At 34.1% G+C, this 19,113-nt stretch overlaps 3 protein-coding genes and 1 pseudogene across 3 annotated transcripts; all 4 read right to left on the bottom strand.

Annotated features, from left to right (window-relative positions):
- Positions 1-194: 194 nt before the first annotated feature.
- Positions 195-1,476, bottom strand: LOC123221338 (annotated as a pseudogene).
- Positions 1,477-3,865: 2,389 nt separating this feature from the next.
- On the bottom strand, positions 3,866-6,347 carry LOC123221336 (dihydrolipoyl dehydrogenase 1, mitochondrial). Its single transcript, XM_044644177.1, has 2 exons — positions 5,967-6,347; positions 3,866-5,244 (listed from the first exon to the last, which is right to left on the bottom strand). Exons 1-2 carry the CDS (start codon positions 6,234-6,236, stop codon positions 3,994-3,996), a joined length of 1,521 nt encoding a protein of 506 aa, XP_044500112.1. The 5' UTR covers positions 6,237-6,347; the 3' UTR covers positions 3,866-3,993.
- Positions 6,348-7,783: 1,436 nt separating this feature from the next.
- Positions 7,784-10,503, bottom strand: LOC123221814 (probable protein phosphatase 2C 13). The gene is made up of 2 exons (XM_044644732.1): positions 10,117-10,503; positions 7,784-8,961 (listed from the first exon to the last, which is right to left on the bottom strand). Exons 1-2 carry the CDS (start codon positions 10,285-10,287, stop codon positions 7,969-7,971), a joined length of 1,164 nt encoding a protein of 387 aa, XP_044500667.1. The 5' UTR covers positions 10,288-10,503; the 3' UTR covers positions 7,784-7,968.
- Positions 10,504-12,945: 2,442 nt separating this feature from the next.
- Positions 12,946-17,391, bottom strand: LOC123220312 (hydroxyproline O-galactosyltransferase GALT3). The gene is made up of 8 exons (XM_044642445.1): positions 17,243-17,391; positions 16,020-17,080; positions 15,607-15,836; positions 15,209-15,487; positions 14,677-14,805; positions 14,021-14,197; positions 13,831-13,938; positions 12,946-13,456 (listed from the first exon to the last, which is right to left on the bottom strand). The coding sequence occupies exons 2-8, from the start codon at positions 16,837-16,839 to the stop codon at positions 13,250-13,252; spliced, it is 1,950 nt and encodes a 649-aa protein (XP_044498380.1). The 5' UTR covers positions 16,840-17,080; positions 17,243-17,391; the 3' UTR covers positions 12,946-13,249.
- Positions 17,392-19,113: the final 1,722 nt, after the last annotated feature.

The raw sequence follows: 19,113 nt of genomic DNA, 5'->3' as shown, positions 1-19,113 counted from the left end.
CCGGCACCACACCTCAATTTAAGAAACAAAGTTCCTTTCCACCATTGAAATAAGGACAAATCAGCATACATCAATACACATGCCCTCCACCTCTTACTCCTTTAAATTCATATACTAATTTGTTATACCCTATTCTTTATTCAAATTTTATAATAATGTTCTGCCAGAAATGCGATAAGATAAAAGCAAATGCATAATCCAGAAGACTACCTCTTTATTAAAGTCCTTTACCAACCGCTGTATCACAAGGGCATTTCAGGGAAATTTGAAAATTCTCAAGAAACAAACAGCTACACCGACAAAAGACGTGAGCCTGTTAAATTATATTTGCCAGTTGCGTATTTGGGAAAAGCCCTTCACTTTAATGACACTACAACCACGTGTAGTGCCGCCACCATGGGAGGTTATTCATCTCTGGTTTTTCCTAGGGTACCAACAATGGCCCTAGGGAGAATAATGCAAATTACTGGAAGGGGTTTTAAACTGAACTCGAACTGAGTTAAAACTCTAACTTGAAATCGAATTGAACACCAAGCTGCTTGACTCAGATCCAGCCCCAGATGCAAGTTTGAATAGGATATATACCTTGCTAGCAATGTTGTTCGAGAGCCAATCGAGTCCCTCGTAAAGCCCTTCTCCAGAAGTGGCGCATGTGGTCTGGATATACCTGCAAAATATTGACATTTAAAAACTTGAATGTTTTCTGTAAGTTTGGTTGCCTTCCTCTGGGAGAGTAGCGGTATTTATAAACCTTACCAGTTCCGTTGTCGTAGAGAATAAGGCCAAGCTTATCGGTGATCTCTGCAGCGTTCATTGCATTTGGAAGATCTTGTTTGTTAGCAAACACAAGCAACACAGCTTCCCTTAATTCATCCTGTCCACAGCAAATAATCATCTTACTAGGGCTTTATGATGAAAGGTCGTTTCGGTTTTAGTAATAATAAATAGATGAAATTAATAATAATAACCGAAGGTATCAAACTATTGCATTTTTTAACTTTGTTTTGATTTTTTAATTTTTTTTATTAAAATGATCAAATTTTCACTTTTTAACCATTTTGCTTCAAAAACAAAACAGAACAAATAATTTTAATTGTGCTTTTCGATACCTTTAATAGAAAAATACTAAAAATTTGGTCTATTTTATAAAAAATTTTGAAAAGATTCGTTCTTTTAATAGAAAATTTACGAGTTCAGTCTCTTCAATAAGTTAATTTGAGAAAAAGTTTGAGCCATTCAATTAAAAAAAAAAAGATAATTCGATACCGTTAGATATTATTTTTCCTAAATGAAATATAAAACCTAGCTAAATTATCTCATAAGTATAAATACACCCATACCTCGTTCAACATTCTGTGCAGCTCATCTCTAGCCTCAACAACATGATCTCTATCATTACTGTCCACCACAAAGATAAGCCCTTGTGTATTCTGAAAGTAGTGTCTCCATAAAGGTCGAATCTGAAATCAACAAAAGAAAAGGTTTCAACACAAGTAATGGATCTATTGCTAGCATAATAATGAGATTCTATTTGTGTGCGCACACGTATTCCAAGCTATTTAATAAGAAAATGTGGTAAAATAAAGTTAAATTCAAACATGAATTAGTTTAAAATTGACTTAAATCTATTATGGTGAACTCAAATTAAATTCAAATTGATTAGAGATATTGTCAAAAGTCATTAATCAGAAAAATAGTATTACCGACAGGATAAATTATATTGCCAACAGATGAATAATATTGCTAGTGGAGGATTTAAACCAAATTTAAGTTGAATGGTCGGATTAAAACTTCAGCTCAAATCAAACCAAATGTCGATTTGAAGTCCACCCACCTAGCAGCAACCCTAGAGAAAAACCTAGAATGAAAAACTAGGGTAATTAATTAAAATAAGCAAAATTTTAAGCGTTTATACGTTTTTAGGCCACCTTAGAAAAGTTTTACCAAAATAAGCAAACCGTATTTTTTTTACCCTTTTTACCCTTATGTTGAAAAACCAAGTAAAAATATTTTTTCTGAGAATATGCGTCGGTTTATGGCGGTTACGATGGTAGTTAGGGATTTTACAGTGAAACCCTAAATATGTCGAATGTATATGGATGTTTTTGAATGTTTCGAACGCTTAAAATGCTGTAGTTTCGATGTTAATGGATGCCTAGAAGTGTAACCGTTGAGAGACAAAAACGCAAAAAGTTAACAGTGTCACGCAAAAAGTAAACAGTGTCGCGTAAACTGTGAACAGTGTCACGAAACTGTGAACAGTGTCACGCAAACTGCACAAATACTGTTCACATCGCGCAAACTGCTTGCAAAATCGCGCAAAAAATACTGTTTACAGACTATAATATCTACTTTTGCGCGATGTAAACAATGATTGCGCGATGTGAACAGTGTTTGCGCGATTTGCGCAGTTTGCGTAACACTGTAAATTTGCGCAGTTTGCGTGACACTGTAAATTTGCGCGTTTTTGTCTCTCAACGGCTACACTTCCAGACATCCATTAACATTGAAACTACATCATTTTAAGCGTTCGAAACATTCAAAAACATCCATATACATAATTCGACATATTTAGGGTTTCAGTGTAAAATCCCTAGCCACCATTGTAACCACCATAAACCGACGCACATTCTCAGAAAAAATATTTTTACTGGGTTTTTCAATATAAGGGTAAAAAGGGTAAAAAAAATACGGCTTGCTTATTTTGGTAAAACTTTTCTAGGGTGACCTAAAAACGTATAAACGCTTAAAATTTTGCTTATTTTAATTAATTACCCGAAAAACTAAGTGTTGTTAATTAAGCTAATGTTTAGTGCAAGGAAGACAATAATTCTGTTATCTGAATTAGCAATCCAAGTATCATAATTGTTTGCTCAAAAGAAAAGTCATTCAACAAGCAAAATCATTTGAACACATGAAACCTATAGTAGTTCAACTCAAAATAAATATAATTTACCTTGTCCTCAAAATAAATATAATTTACCTTGTCCTCAAAATAAATACTAGTACGAGAAAGATATGAGAAGAGAAACTTACGGTGAAAAGGGTTTGAAATTTGATGTCAAAAGTAGCCGTTGATCACCAGTTAACAATAAATTTTAATTAGGAGGGCTCTATATGCTTTTATGTGTCGAGAAAAAAGTACGTAAATGAAAGAAAATGATTTTTTTTTCTTTTAATTTTTGACGTTGTCAGTGGAAAGATCGTCAACGAAGAAGGTTGGCCGTTGAGTCATCTTCTATGGCTACGTTTTTGCATTTCAAAAACCCGTTTAACACTGTTCACAACCGTTTATTCTTGGATTGTTTATGGCCACGAGCAGCCTTTTTTTATTCTGTTGAGCTCTTCTAGATAAGGGGAAGTTTGCGTTATGGCCAATTCTTACCATCTGAAAGGTCCAGCAGTTCTGAATCAAGTTTGCGTTTTGCTGCCAAAAAAATACAACCTTCGGATGTTCATTGCCGACAAACAAAAAAAACACCCACCTTGAACTTATAGAGAAACAGAGATCACAATACCAAATGTAGTTACTGTTTCAAAATGAATACACATTTTACTCATATCGGGGTGTGTAGTAAAAGATCTATGGAACTTCTACAACTAGATGCCATATGGTAAATGGGCTAGAAACAAGTAAAAAGTTTCAAACACACTAAATTATGTAAGAGTGTTATTATTATTATCCCCAGAAAACCTAGTTCTCAAATGACAGAAACATGAACACACCATCACATTGACAGTAAGACAGACTAAAAAATGCCACATTTTCCATAGTTTCATGTATACCTCATGAACTCTTATTTTTGCATATCATCACAGAAGAAAACAAACCAAAGTTATTCTGTCATCATAGACGACAACAAAATGAAGAAAAGCAAATTTCTATTCAACCATCTGTTTCAATGTTGAAGGGTTGAGAAAACAAGAAAGTCTGTCTTCGGTAAGACATCCCAAAATTCTTTAAACAAAAATAACAATGTAATACCCTGCTTATTAGATGTGAATGGGTTTGTCATGAGTGGCCATAGCAGCTTCCTTCAATGCCTCACTCATTGTCGGATGTGCATGGCACACACGGGCAATGTCTTCACTTGATGCATCATAATTTATGGCCAGAACAGCTTCGTGAATGAGCTCTCCCGCATTTGGTGACATGATATGGACGCCCAATATTTTGTCAGTCTCTTTCTCAGCCAAAATCTTGACAATTCCTTCAGCATCATCAATTGCTTTTGCTCGGCTATTTGCCAGAAAAGGGAATTTCCCAACACGGTACTCAACACCAAGTGCCTTTACCTGTTCCTCAGTTTTCCCAACAGATGCAACCTCAGGGTGTGTATAGACTACCCCAGGTACCTTATCATAGTCCACATGACCATGTTTACCAGCTATGAATTCCACACAAGCAACCCCATCCTCTTCTGCCTTGTGGGCTAACATAGGCCCTGGAATTACATCTCCAATTGCATAGACACCAGGCACATTTGTAGCAAATCTTTCATTAACCAATATCCGTCCCACCTTATCGGTTTCCACTCCTATCTTGTCCAGTCCAAGCCCAGCAGTGAATGGAGTTCTACCAGCAGATACAAGAACAACATCAGCTTCAAGAATGGTCTGCTCACCACCAGCTGCTGGTTCAAGAGTTAATTTCACACCATTTCCAGATGAATCAACTCCCACCACCTTAGTTTTAAGCATGAATTTCATCTTCTGCTTCTCAAGTGTACGTTGAAATTGTTTGCGAACCTCCCCATCCATGGATGGTACAATATCAGGAGCAAATTCAACAACAGTTACCTCTGAACCGAGTCTGCCCCAAACTGAGCCCATCTCCAGCCCAATGTAGCCAGCCCCAATGACTACAAGTTTCTTAGGGATTTCAGACAACGCTAAAGCTCCAGTGGATGATACAATTTTCTTTTCATCAATGGTGATTCCAGGTAGAGACTTGACATCAGAACCAGTAGCAATTATAATATTCTTTCCTTTGACAACAGTGCTTCCACCTTCAATGGTATCCACAGAGACCTCAGAGGGGGAAATGAGCTTGCCATACCCTTTGACATAGTTCACTTTGTTCTTCTTAAATAAACCTTCAATACCTCGAGTAAGATTAGCTACAGCTTTGTCTTTTTGAGCCATCATAGCAGGTAAATCAACATCAACAGAAGAGAACTTCACACCATGATGGGCAAAAGAATGCTTGGCTTCATGGTACATATGTGATGAATGAAGAAGCGCCTGAATATAAGAAAATATATCAAAGGAACACATATTTTGAATGAGACAAAATTATCGCATGCACATAATTGAATAAAAGTAAAAGTGGAACATAAAATGCTCCCAAAAAGAAAAATAATAGGAATTGAAAGAAAAAGAAAAATCCAATAACCTGAGAGTTCAGAAACATATTAATTCAAACTGTTAAACACATTAAACACAAACAGCCTTATAAAAGAGTACTGATAACTCGGGTGACTCTAATTTAATTTTGCAGACAAAAAGCAACATTTAGTTACTTAATTATCACACTTATCTGACCCATCACCATTAAAGGTCTCATTGAAAGAAGGCTGCAAAGAAATATGGATGAAAATTATTCAATAACAAAGCCGATTATGCTATTCATATAGTCATCAAAATCCCATAATTTAAGCTAGAAAAGAGCCGCAAAGAATTGCTACATAAAAACAGAAGCTCTTGTTTTTAACAACATGAAAGTCCAACGCAATCAAAACCCATTTCCAGCTCATATAAATGAATTGAATTATAATATCAAACATGTTGCAGAAAATAACTCCTAATCTAGCAAAAACACGCAAATTTCTTCACCCAAAATCACTTTTGAAAAAAAAAATGAAACTTTAATATCGAATACAGATCCAACTATAAACACGAACGCAACCCACACATAAAAATCAATCGTATAAACTCTAGGATATAATTTAGTCAGAAAAGGTGACCTTAGAGGGGATGCAGCCAACGTTGAGGCAGGTGCCACCCAGAGCCCCACGCTTCTCGATGCAGGTGGTCTTGAGTCCAAGTTGAGCGGCTTTTATGGCGGCAACGTAACCTCCGGGTCCCCCACCGACGACGACAACGTCGTTATCATCAGATCCCGAAGCGAAGCCTCTTCTGACGGAGTAACTGAAACTGTACCTGAGAACATTATCCATACCGACGGTTCTCGAAAGCAGGTACGCCTTTCTTCTAGCTAAACTAGCCATCGCCATCTTACCACCACCGTACTTTGCGCTACCTATCAATCGAATAAAATAAGGTCTTACTGTAACAGATTTGCAGCTTTAATTTGGAGGCTGGAGCCTTCGTTATTTGTGGTTAATGTCTAGAAACTCCCTTTTATTTTAGTATATTTTTTAACCTAGCATAATAATAGTTAGGGTTAATTTGGTTCCGGCCTAGTTTAAACAAGATTCACTTCACATTACGATTAGTTCAAATATAACATAATCAATTTGATATTGAGTTCGAGATTCACAATTTGAGGTTTGAAAATAATTTAATTTTAAATTCAATTTAAATAAAATTAAACTCAAATATTTTAATTGATTTAAGCTCTATTTATTTTTATTATGAAAATGAGTTCAATACTTAGTTTAAACTCAAATTGTTTGATTTAAGCATAAACAAGCCTTAACTAAAGGTAAACTTAAATCTTAAAAGATCAATTCAAAATCGATAAACTAAGATTTAAATTCAATTTAATGAAAATTTAATTTAAAATTTGATTCTAGTAAATTAAAATTTGAATATTTAAATCAGCTTAAACTTAGTTCATTTTTTGAAAAAGAGCCCATCTTAGTTTAGAATTTGGTTTGTTTTATCCAAATTTGAATTCAAACTCGAAACTGCTTAGATTGAAGCCAAACGGCAGTAATTAGTTAGAACGTGTAAATTATAGGGTGTATTCGAAAATCTCAACCCTTATCTGGTGTTGGTGCTCAAGATTATAAAAAATACTTGTTAATCACAACCGTTGATCCGGTTTGCATGGTTGGTGTAATAGAGAAGTTTTTATTACCTACTACAAACTCGATGTTCTTTTATTCCCATAAAGTGGGCCAGTAGTAGAACTAGTCTAAATTCAACGGCTGAAAATCTTCCGATGATTTTTAAGGATTTTAAAGTGATAAGAACTCAAAAAAGAATGAACCATGTATTATTGTAAAGAATCGTAAAAGGATTTGTGGCCTCACACCACACCTTACCTTACCATATCCTTTCTTTGTGTGCGTTTGCTTAGAATTGGTGCTTAAAAAATGAACAAGCTCTCGTCAACTGTTTTATTTTTAAAAATTATCTTATTATTTTTAAAGACTAACGGCATAAAAATTATCTAATTATTTTTAAAAATTATCTTATTATTATTGGTGAGTGAGACATCAGCAATCTCAGGCTTCATCAGTTGATCCTAGTTTTTCCATTTTTGGTAATTGGAGAACTTTGATCAAATTGTTTAGATAAATAAACCCTAGAGCAAAATAAGCAGACCTATAACTATTGTACTGAGTAACTTAGAGAAGGCAAAAGTTTGAGGTCAAAGGTGGGGAAACTTACAACCCGGGTCGAGGCAGGTAAGTACCAACAAAACCTGATCCTGTTCCGGAGAATTGCCAACCCCTCAATCTAATTGGTTGCCATATCTCTTGCATTTGACTTGTTCACTAAATTACACATGCATTCAATAAAGCATATTTGCAATAGTCATAGTTAATGTACAGATCACATGTAAGGTAGAAACAATTATATGCATAGGTTATTGCAGAAACACAAATTCATTGAAACAAGAATAATTCCAAAAGCCTAGAGTTCTGTCTTCTACACCTGCAAAATTGCTGGCTGCCTTTCCTTTTTCTTTAAACCATTTGAAACAGCCTTAAAACAGAAAACAATCACTCCTCAACTTTACCAGTAAATAATGTGTGAAATAATTTGTATACACGATCAATTGCCTTCTAAAAAGCTCCTCAGTCTATTTTGTGCCTCCTCAGATAAACTTGTGCACCTGAACCTACGCCGCGGAAGAGATGACTCTGCACGAGCAAGGGAAATGAAGCAGATAACAATTGCAGTGAGATTATCTGATGAATTTAGGCGTGATGCCTCCATCACTAGTTCTTGAGCCCATTGCTGTGGGTCATCATGTCGCCTCAGACCCCTGCGGACAAGGCTAACTGCATACTGGCTTGACATGACATCCCAGATACCATCACACCCAATGATTAGGAATTCATCATCCTCTGTTAACACAACTCGTTGAATATCTGGGTCAGCGATGAGAAAAGAAGCAGACCCAAGTGGGCGTTTCAAGTCCCAGTCTCCCAAGGCTCGAGTGACAGACAGACAACCATTAACATAACCATCATCAATATATCCCCCTAACTCCTCCACTCGTCTGCGTTCTGCAAGATAGGAAGGCCTATGGTCTTGAGACATATCAACAGCAACTCCTTTTCTACAGAGAACTGCTCGGCAGTCACCAGCATTTGCAACCAGTAAATGCCTTCCAAGTACTAAAGCAGTCAGCGCAGTTGTACCACATCCTCTGCCAACTCTGCGTTCATCAACCAAGGCATGCTCTGCAAGTGAAAATGCTCGCCTATGAGAATTTTCCAACTCAGCTAAAAAAACATCATCAATAACAGATATTGGTGGCAAATCAGCATCCTCAAAAAATAATTTCACAGCATTATTCTTGATAAAAACAGCTGCTTCTGGTCCACCGTGACCATCAAATACACCATAGAAAGCACTTGGCATAGGACACTTTAAAAGAGACCCCAGACAAGCAGATAGATCATCAATACAAATGTGGTCGTCATCCATTGACACTCTACGTCCAATTTCAGCATAGCTACCAGAACGGATTCTTGGAAAAGACTTGCCAGGTGAAGACTCCACAACAGTACTTTTAATGGTCTCCGAACAACTGACAACCTAAAAACCCAAAAACAAAGCAAAAGAGGTTATTAGATGTCCTGACTGACAAAAGACCAACTAATCAGCAAAGCCAGAAGGAAATAACAGACAAGCTGCAACTTCATTGATATTTCCCATTCAATAGTTCTTTCACCACATACTATAATAATCCAAACTCTAAAATGAAATTTAATCTTTATGAGCTTTAAAAATAATTCTTTATCCACACAATGCATTACCTAGTCAAATAGAGAAAAGAAATTCATTGACAAAAAACTACATTCCTTTTGTGGGTTGTAATGGAATCCAATCTCTATATAAGGCTTTATTCTTTCTCCAGATTTAAAACCATTCAGATAGTTCCCTTTATTGTTATTATACCCATTCAAACACAGAGAAAGTTTGTAATCATGTCAGAGAATACCCCTAAAAGAGCACAATAGCCTATAATAAAATAAATGCTTCCATTGAAACTATAACTCACCATATGTACCCTGAATCCAGAACTAAGCACAGAATTAATTAAAAAAAGAATCTGCAATAAATATTACAATTATTTGACACATTTTATATAATCTTGTATACATTGCAAACAACCAAGAAAAACAAATCCCATCAACTCAACCAAAAAAGCTTGAAGAAAAACTAAACTCACCTACAGCCATCAACAAGGAGACTAAATAAAAATTGAAATATAAAAACCAAAAGAATCTAATCAATATTGTATTTAAAGACTCTAAAAAACCCATTTGGTATAAGAATCAAGAAAGCTTCGAGAACACTGAAACCACTTACCTAATTAAATATTTACATAATAAATCAAGAATCTGAATAGTTACAATAATATTTACACATGTATAACAATCCCATAAAGGATAACAGATCGAGAAATCCCCAAGAACTACTAAAAACACTCGTAACCATTACCAACAGAGTACTTACAGATAAAAACGCAATAATTCAAGAATTCAAGCCATAAATTCATTGTAAAAACCAGTCCAAAATATTATTTAATCACGCATTCAAACAACCCAGTGAAGTAATCTCATCAATTCAAACAAAACCCAATGAGAATACGCATAAAGAAAGGTGAAGAAGCACTAAAAAAACTCATAAAAATCACCAAAAACATTGAGTAATTTCAAAGATTAAAAAGAGCATACACATACTAACCGATTCAAAGCCCGAGATTTCGGATGAAACCGAGTCCGAAACACGGAGTTCATGAAAGATCGGGGGAGTCGAAGCAGAGCTGTTTACATGATATTGCACATCTAAAACCGCACCACTTATGTTCTGACAAATTATCTCCGTTTCTGCCACCATATTCTGATCCACAATCATCTTCAACAGTCAAAACTCCAAAATGAACACAGCTTTTGAATCCAAGAATCAACAGCAGAATTGAAAGGCGGTGAAAGCATATAACGATTGAAGGTGCAATAGAAGAAGAAAGTTGAGTGAAATTAGGGCTTTGGTTGCGTAGTTTGTTTGTGTTACAAGTCTACTTATTATTAGGATCACTTAATTGTCGAACCGGTTCATACCCCTTTTTTCTGACTAATGCGTGCACATGAACCGGTTGGGATTCTGATTTGGACTCTTTATTAGATAGATAGGGTAGGGGAAAGAAATAGAATGAATCCCATGCCCTTAAGGACTGACTCCACGTGGGTTTCGTTATAGATTACTTTAATTTTAATTGTAATTTTAAATTATTATTATTATTATTATTATTATTATTATAATATATCATAATTCTAAATTAATATACACATAGATTTTTCTGGTATAATTTGATTGGTGTATAATTATTTATATAAATTCCATGGGTTTCTTCTTCTTCATGTAAAAGCGTTTTATGGGAAAGCATTTCTATTCTAGCCACGTGCTCTCTTCCAAGGGAAAAAGTCTTTTTACTTCTACTTGAAGCATCAAATGTTTTTTAATATTACAAGCATCGCCATACTATTAGGATGATACTATATATACAATACATGATATATATCATATAATATATATGAAAAACAAAACATAATTACATGCATAAATTAAATTAAATTAAATTAAATGATGATATATTTATAACCATTGATATCTTTTAGTTTTGTATATAATCATTTTTATAGTAAAATTGTATATAATATTTAATCAAATCATTTAATTATATATATATATATATATATATATATATATATATATATATAGAGAGAGAGAGAGAGAGAGAGAGAGAGAGAGAGAGAGAGAAGAATGTTTTGATTATTTTAAAACAAGGGGGGCTCTTTTGATTTAGATCATGCATCACTAATAATGGCTAAAGATGAAGCATTCTTTTAGTGGCATTCTTTGTCATATTTAAGTTATGGTTGAGTGTGAAAAAGCCATACATACACCTAGTGGCTGCCACAAGTTCCTAATAACTTAACTTCCTGGCCAAATTTTTTGCAAAGACTATGACTAATTGAAGTGCCTTGCTCCACAAGCTCTCTTTTTCATGCCCCAACAAACTGTTAAAAGTAAGAATCAAGGCCACCTAATTTATAATTTAATCAAATCCCCTCCAACCTTCTTGACAGATTACACTTACTAATTAACTTATTCATATAAATTGATGTGTATTTGTGTGATTTAATTAATTGTTTACTATATCTCTTATTCAAATAACTCAATCTAACACATTAATACACATTAGTTTGTATGAACAGATTAGTAACCTCCTTGCCTACATTTCTAGATCATTTTAATTTCAAATCCAACTTTCATGGTACATTTCTTGATCATTTTAATTTGAAAGCTAAGTTTCATAGATAAAGGGAAATAAGTGATCATTTCTTCAAAATATATTAATTTGAATATTTGTAATTAATGACAGAATTAATATTATGTGTACTTATAACAAATACTAATAATAGTGTGTCCCCATATAATTGTATATTATTATATTTTTAATCCAAAATTACATAATAACACATAATTATTGATATCAAATTAATACTTGAACATAATTTTATTGTAACAAGAGATAAGTGATAAGTTTTTGAAGGGAGACAATCCAGTTTTAACAATGTTTCCTTCAACTTAAAAGGGGTGGGAGTTTTTGTTTTATTTTAAAAAAAAAAAAAAAAAACACCTTAAATGTGGTGTCAAGAAAAGTTGAAAGTTCTCATTTTAGGCAAAAGTTTCTTTTTATAATCTCTCCAATAGGGTCAAAGAGAAGTTGAAAGTTGTCATTTTCGGTAGAGGTTTTATGCACGAAACTAAAGGAGAGTGACCTTTTGTTGATAACAAGAGAAGAAAGATGACTTGTCTAGAGAAAATAACACCTCTGACCTCCCCATAAGTGGGTAATGATTTTTCTAAGATGGAAAAGTTGGTGAAACTTGCATTCTACACTTGGCAAAAAAGAGGCCATTTTTTAATCTGGATCTTCCTATTGGCTTCTGTTTTCCTGCTAAGCTGTTTACCTTTAGAAATGGTTTAGCTCAAGTTTATCCACAATCATTAGAATTATTTGCAGCAGAGAGCATATTATCTTTACTTTACCTTTGGCCCAATCTCTACTCTCAAATGCGCTGCCAAATTGTATTTCAGTGAATTGGCCCAATCAGTAAAAGGGAAAAGAAGCAAACCAGTTTTTGTGCTTGGTACATACCTAATTCAAGTCAAATTAGTTTTCTTTTTTTTTTTTTTCTAATATTAAAAAAAAAAAAGATCACCTTTCACCTTTAAATTCAATGAAATACAATTTGTTTTAGGAATTAAAATGAGAGTAACCACATATTATCTGTGGTTGAATCTTAGAGTTGAGGATGAGCCACTAATGAGTGGCTTAGAAAGAAAGAGCCTCAAAGAGAGCCAATTTGTAATTTGTAACAAAGTCATCCAAATGAAAAGTTACACTGAGATGACATTTTTGGGGTGATTCATTTTTGGATTCTGCAGAGATATTTATCACTATGTAACTGTTCAAAATATCAGTGGCATTGCACAGTTGCCCAACAGTGGTTTCGAAGAGTTTCAAAATAGCCATTCAAAATTCAAGATCAAGATGAAGTTTGCAAGCACATAAAGCACAGTGAACAACATCCTTTCCATCCAATATTACAATCGCAATGAGCAACTATGAACAAATGAGAAAAGACTAACTATCTGTGTATAATTAAGATCAGTCCAACATTTACTTTAGCAAAAACAAATCCGCACGGTGACTGATAGCATATTTGTATGAATGGCAAGTAAGATTTGTTCTAGAGGTTCTGACCTTTGTTTAAGAGTTAAAACTCATTCAAAGTTTCATGGTTGATATTTACTCACAGCAGAGAGGTTCATGCTCCTTCTGCAGCTTCTCCCAAAGGCACAACAACATCCTTGGGCTTTGGTAATGGGCAAGAAAGTAATTTGATTCACATCCGGCATTGTAAAACCTGTCGTCACTCAAGTAATGCACTTCTTGACCACTATTCTTAAATTGTTCAATCCATATGCCTATTGCAACATCCTCTAATTTGAAAAGCTGAAAAAGAAAATTCAACATGAGACTAAATTAGCAAACAAAGAAGTTAGTTAAATTAGAAATTTCTGTTTCTCATTGCAAATGCAACTTCATCTTGCTAATATTTGTCATGTCAATTTATAATGGCAAGTTAAAGCTACCCGTGTTAACCAAGCTAGTTACCCAGTCTTGAATACTTGGGCACATAATATGGAGGATGCAGGCAAAGAAGACATTGACATGTATTTTGAATCCTGGCAGAGTCAGCATTTTCTTTAAAATTCTTAAGATGTAAGAAACATTATCTTCTTATTAAGCAGATGTCAAACACACTAAAACAGGTCCTAGAAAAATGTTCCCATAGAAAAATGTTCCCATAAGCAAGAAAAATTTACCCTGAGATTTCTTTCATGGTGCCCTTGAACAATGAATTTTGCAATGTCTCGGGAAATAATATAACCTGGGCCATGGGCCCATGGAGGGTATGCAGCATGTGGCCATTCCTGTGCAAAAGAATGATAATTAGAGATATCGTCAAGTGCAATGACCATCTACATAAAAGTAAAGTATGACTCGGATTTTTACCTCCTTACTGATATACCACTTGCTGTCTGTTTCCCGATGAGGTGATGATTCAAAAGATATTCGACCATATAAGAGGCCATCAGATGCTTTTTCCTTGAGGGTAGAGAGAATTTCATCAATCCTAACAAAAGCATCATCATCTGTTTTCATGATATATTTAGCAGGGAGGATTTTTGTCTGCATATATGACAAAAAGTCAACAACTTAATAAACCTAGATAGTGGAAGCAAGTTATAGCTATGGAGTTACAGGATGCTATAATTAAAATTTCAACAAGCATCTTCTTGAATCATTAAAAAAAAACTGACATCATGATGTAAAGTTGTAAGAACTGAATAGTTATGTGTATGAGTGTATCTGTCTGTGGATAGGCACCTACTCAAACATATCATAACTCATAAGAACTATTTAATTCATACAGTAAGACAGATATCACTAGATCTCTGGGCCTAACAACGGGACTCTTTTCCAGCCAAGTATAGGGTTTCTATGATCCCCTTGGTAAACCGCTAATTTGGGTTTTGAAAAGTTGAGAAGCAAGAAAAATCGTTCAAATTGAGTCATTATTCATGCTGCTCGGAATCATCCTTCTATTTTATAATTCTAATGTATGAATCTATTGTATGTTTTAATGGCATATATCTGCATGAACATACCCCCATTATGCAAATTGCGATTGTTTTCAGACTGATCAGGCTGTAATAATCAACAAAAGGCATCAATTGGATATCTCGATATGCTTGAGCTTCTCTCCACAGCTCAACATTTACTTGCTTGTTCTTGTGCTACAGGTACAACAATATAAAATTAGTTGTCAAGCCCCTTTTCTTTTCTGATCAATAATATTATTCATAAATAAACAATTATAACGTAATCATAGGTATCCAAAGGAAGAACTGTTTGCATAATTGCATGCTCAATTTGATTCCTTTTTGTTAAAAATGCCAAGAAATTAACATTATGGCTGGAGAGTCAAAGCTTACCCTGTTTCTATGAAACAAAATACAATGTGGAGATTGATGATATTTAGAAAGATGATCAAACTAACCTCTCAATTTCAGGAAAATCATAAAGTTTAGACTAGCACTAAAGTAGATCATTAATTAGCCAAAAATAAAAACTAGAGGACACAAAAGAACATGAAGATTATCTTGGTAACAATAACTTTAGCTGTCATTCTTTACTTACAAGGCCAATGAAAAATCGAACAGCTACATCTCCCGAACGTACAGCCTTGTATTGCATCCAAGATCTTCTCAACGCCATACGGCGCTCAAAGTTATTTCCAGTAGAGAAAACTCCAATTAACATTACAAGTCTTTTCCTTGATAGTAGGGGAGCTTTGAGGTGCTCAACATCAACAATTGAATCATGGTCTTCTGAGACAGGTAAGCCTTTAGCAAAGGCAGAGAGTAGTTCCACACCACCTGCCACTTTAACTCCAGTAACTGACCATGGTTCAAGTCTCTGCATTAGTAGAAACACATCCAGCGTTGAAGTGATCAGTCCTATGAGAACAACATATTTAGTAAAATATCACACAGACTCTGACTTCAATCCATACTAAATATAAATTCATACCTTACCTCCCTACATGGAAATGATGTTTCATGCCTCCCATTTATGGTCATGTGGAACCCCTCCCAACCAACCCACAATGTGGCAGTGAATGGATTGCCTTCAATGAATGGGAAATTCGCAGTTGAAAGGACACCCACATGGGAAACATTGGTCACAATTCTGCCACTAGGATGACTCACATTTTGGTTCTCTTCGCTCCTCATAACTTGTTCATTGCAAAGAACAAGCCCATCCACTGTAAGGTTGATACAACATGTTAAATTATTGATCCTGATTGCAAGATTCGTCCTTTAAGGTTATACATATGATAAATAGCACTATAACAATTGAATGAAGCAAATCTATCAAATATGAAACTGCTTAAAATTGATTATACTGCTGATATTGAATAAAGAGGATACAAAAGTCATAATGATACCTTTCAAAGTGTTAGCAGATCCGTGAGAAGGGCACCTTTCCTCTTTACCCCACCCAAGCTCAGTAGTCCATGTATTTTGAATTATGAAAGGCTCTTCTGTCATATTATCCCCTGGCAAACTGACATTATAATGCAAGACGATTGGAGGCTTTAATTCCTCAGAAAGTTGTGAGCCTATAAGTTCAATTTGAAAGCTCCGATAGCGGCCATCAGGAATGCCTACAACTGTAATCGAGGAATCCTCAACTAAACCACAAGGAAGCTCAAGAACATTTCCATCTCTCGATAATTTCTCATCAAGTTTACTAATAGAAAAGGCACAGGTTTTTACTTCGCCACTATCATTTGATTTAGCAGCCTTCTCCTTCTCAATAGTCAACAACAAATCTTTCCAAGCTACAGCAGCCTCTTTAATCCCTTGAGCTGTTTCAGACAAAGCATCAGACCTAGACAATAGTAAACACATACGTGCCCACATAAGCAAGGGCTTCGCCTCTTCTTCTGAAATATTATTTCTTGCATAAAGATCACCAAGTCCCTCAACATTTACAATGTGCGGCTTCTGTATTACAACTATTGGTGTTTTTTTCACTTCAATTTGAGTATCAGACTCATTGCCAGGATGGTTTCTAAAAAAATCATAACCAGATTGCTTTTGCTTCGGTTTCCGATTTTGATCTTCATTTAGCTGCTGGGGTTGAGTTCCAGTTCCAATAAAGCTGTAACTAAAAAACAAGACTATAGCAAGAGCTGTGATCAACAAACCACCAGACCAATTCTTCAATCTAAATAAAGGGAAACCTAATTTATGTGATTTCATTCTTCTTTTAGCTCACTTCAGATCAGTTTTTGAATTTGCTCTTCAATCAAAACAGCTCAAAACTCAACCAACTGAACCCATCAATCATTTCCTGCAGGCAACTTCATTTGTCCTCTTTTTTCTCCAAAACAAAGGGTACTCTAATAACATGAATACATGAAAAATCAAGTAGCTCACATTAAATGAAGGCAGTGTGGTCAAGCTCAAGCGCTGGTCAAAGAGTTATGTTACCAACAAGTCGCTGAAAAGGAAAAAAAAAAAAAAAAGAAGCGAAGTAATACATCAGTGAAAAGAACGTTAAAGCTTTTCAATAAAAAAAAAGCAAAGTAACACATCAGTGAAAAGAACGTTAAAGCTTTAAAAAGATTTGAAAAGCAAGTAAATGTAAATGAAAGTTAAGTACCTGAAGCAAGTAGGAGTTCAACCTCAAATCTTCAAATGTGGGCGAAGAAGACGCTATCGTACCAGTGGTTGTACACTGGAGTCTCTGTCTGAACAAGGGAGTTAAAGTTGAATCAGTGCTGACTGCTGATGTGGTAGATGCGAGTAATCCAGTGCTTTGGGGTGTACAAAGGTGACAAGCCAAGGCCTGCCGTACCTAACATTTTAAACTTTGGGCCAAGGACTTAATTCCTACCCAATTTAAGTCTATGCCCAAGTCTTTTATTAAAAATTTAAATATTTGTTTATAGATAATTAAAAATAATAAAATTTATTAAATATAATAATAAAATTATTATTTAATTAATAATATTAAAAACAAATAAAGTTTTATTTTATTTTCTTTTTTAAATCTTAAAAATTAATAATTTTCTATTATAATTAAATTTTAAAAAGTTACATTTCTTCCTCTTTAGGGGTTTTCAGTGACAATTATTTAGCAAACGACTAGCTGCTCCGAAGCTCTCTATCCCTCTCAATGATGCCCCTCCCTTTTCGAAAACTTGAAAGTCACTTTCTTTTGGCACGATTTGTCTAAAATCAATAAAGATGATTTTCTCATCTTCATCCAAATGAAGGCTCATCTTCTCTGATGAAAATGAGTTCTGACGAAGGAAGAGACAAGTTGAAGGGTGTCGATTGTTGGAGAGGGAGAGGTTTTGTTAGAAAATTGAAATTTTAGGAGAAAAATATAACTTTTCAAAATTTAATTGTAAGAAAAATTGTTAATTTTCAAAACAAGAGAGAAAAATAATATAAATTTTTATATTTTTTAATATTATTAATTAAATAACGATTTTTTTAAAACTAATTAATATTGTTAATTTTAATAATTCATAAGTAGGTATTTGAGTTTTTTAAACTTCACAAAGTGAGTATTTGATAATAAAGTAAACCTTACGTGGGAAAAAGTCTTTTGGCCTTTAAACTTAGGGCTTGCTTTCAGTGTTTCTGACTTGAAGTTTCCCTTTTTTTTTTTAATTTAAATCAAATGAATCTCTAAAACTTCAAAATATTGATATATTTTTGCTAACTAGGATAATATCAACAAGGTAATTATTATTGAATTTGATTCAATCCAAACTGAAAAAAGCTCAATTCAAGATCAGTTTAAATTCAATAAAGTGAGTTTAATATTAACTCTAAATCAACAAGTTGAAGCATAATTTTAATTAAAAACTATCATTAATTTAAATTGAACTTATTTTATAACAACAAATCCAATCTTTAATTCGAATTCCATTTTATTGATCAGAATTCCGGTTTGATCAATTCCAACTCTAATTTTAATATTCTTTATGTTTGAGTAGAACCATATTGATTCCTTTGGTGTGTTCCCGTCTGATATAGCCAAATAGCCATGGCGATTTTGTTACGTCTCCTGCCTCGAGGGTTTGACATGTTTCTTCAGTTTGTGATTTTGATTCATTCTACTATTACATTCTTTGGCATAATAAAACAGTGCAACGTTTTATCCATTCAATGCAGAATGTGCCATTTTTCTTCCATCTTTACAGTATTGCTATGAGAAAGAATGATGAACAATAAATTATACAAATATCGTTCAATAATAGGCCAATCAAATCAACTAACTAGGACAATTACTTCGTCTGCAAAAGTTTGCACATACTTAATCCATATAGTTACACCACAGAATAAACTATCCTTCTAGGTCCCAAGATAAATCCAAACTTAATTATAATTAAAATCCATTTTAATTATTGAACTAAATTGATTTAAGATTAAAACAAATAAATCATATCAAATTGTGATTTATCTATTGAAATTTAATTATTGTACTAACTTAAAAATAATTAGGATATTATTGGTCCA

Source organism: Mangifera indica, chromosome 7, assembly GCF_011075055.1.
Source record: "Mangifera indica cultivar Alphonso chromosome 7, CATAS_Mindica_2.1, whole genome shotgun sequence".
In the NCBI taxonomy this organism is placed as follows: Eukaryota; Viridiplantae; Streptophyta; class Magnoliopsida; order Sapindales; family Anacardiaceae; genus Mangifera; species Mangifera indica.
The sequence above is the reverse complement of the archived record's forward strand: the minus strand, read 5'-3'. Positions and strand labels throughout refer to the sequence as shown.

Coding starts and splice junctions, on each gene's coding strand:
- LOC123221814 (XM_044644732.1), bottom strand. CDS start 10,287: ATGATTGTGGATCAGAATATGGTGGCAGAAACGGAGATAATTTGTCAG. Junction 8,962..10,116: donor AAATCTCGGGCTTTGAATCG/GTTAGTATGTGT, acceptor TTGGGTTTTTAG/GTTGTCAGTTGTTCGGAGAC.
- LOC123220312 (XM_044642445.1), bottom strand. CDS start 16,839: ATGAAATCACATAAATTAGGTTTCCCTTTATTTAGATTGAAGAATTGG. Junction 15,488..15,606: donor CATCATTTCCATGTAGGGAG/GTAAGGTATGAA, acceptor CTACTAATGCAG/AGACTTGAACCATGGTCAGT. Junction 14,198..14,676: donor TCGCAATTTGCATAATGGGG/GTATGTTCATGC, acceptor TCATATATGCAG/ACAAAAATCCTCCCTGCTAA.
- LOC123221336 (XM_044644177.1), bottom strand. CDS start 6,236: ATGGCGATGGCTAGTTTAGCTAGAAGAAAGGCGTACCTGCTTTCGAGA. Junction 5,245..5,966: donor TTGGCTGCATCCCCTCTAAG/GTCACCTTTTCT, acceptor TCTTATATTCAG/GCGCTTCTTCATTCATCACA.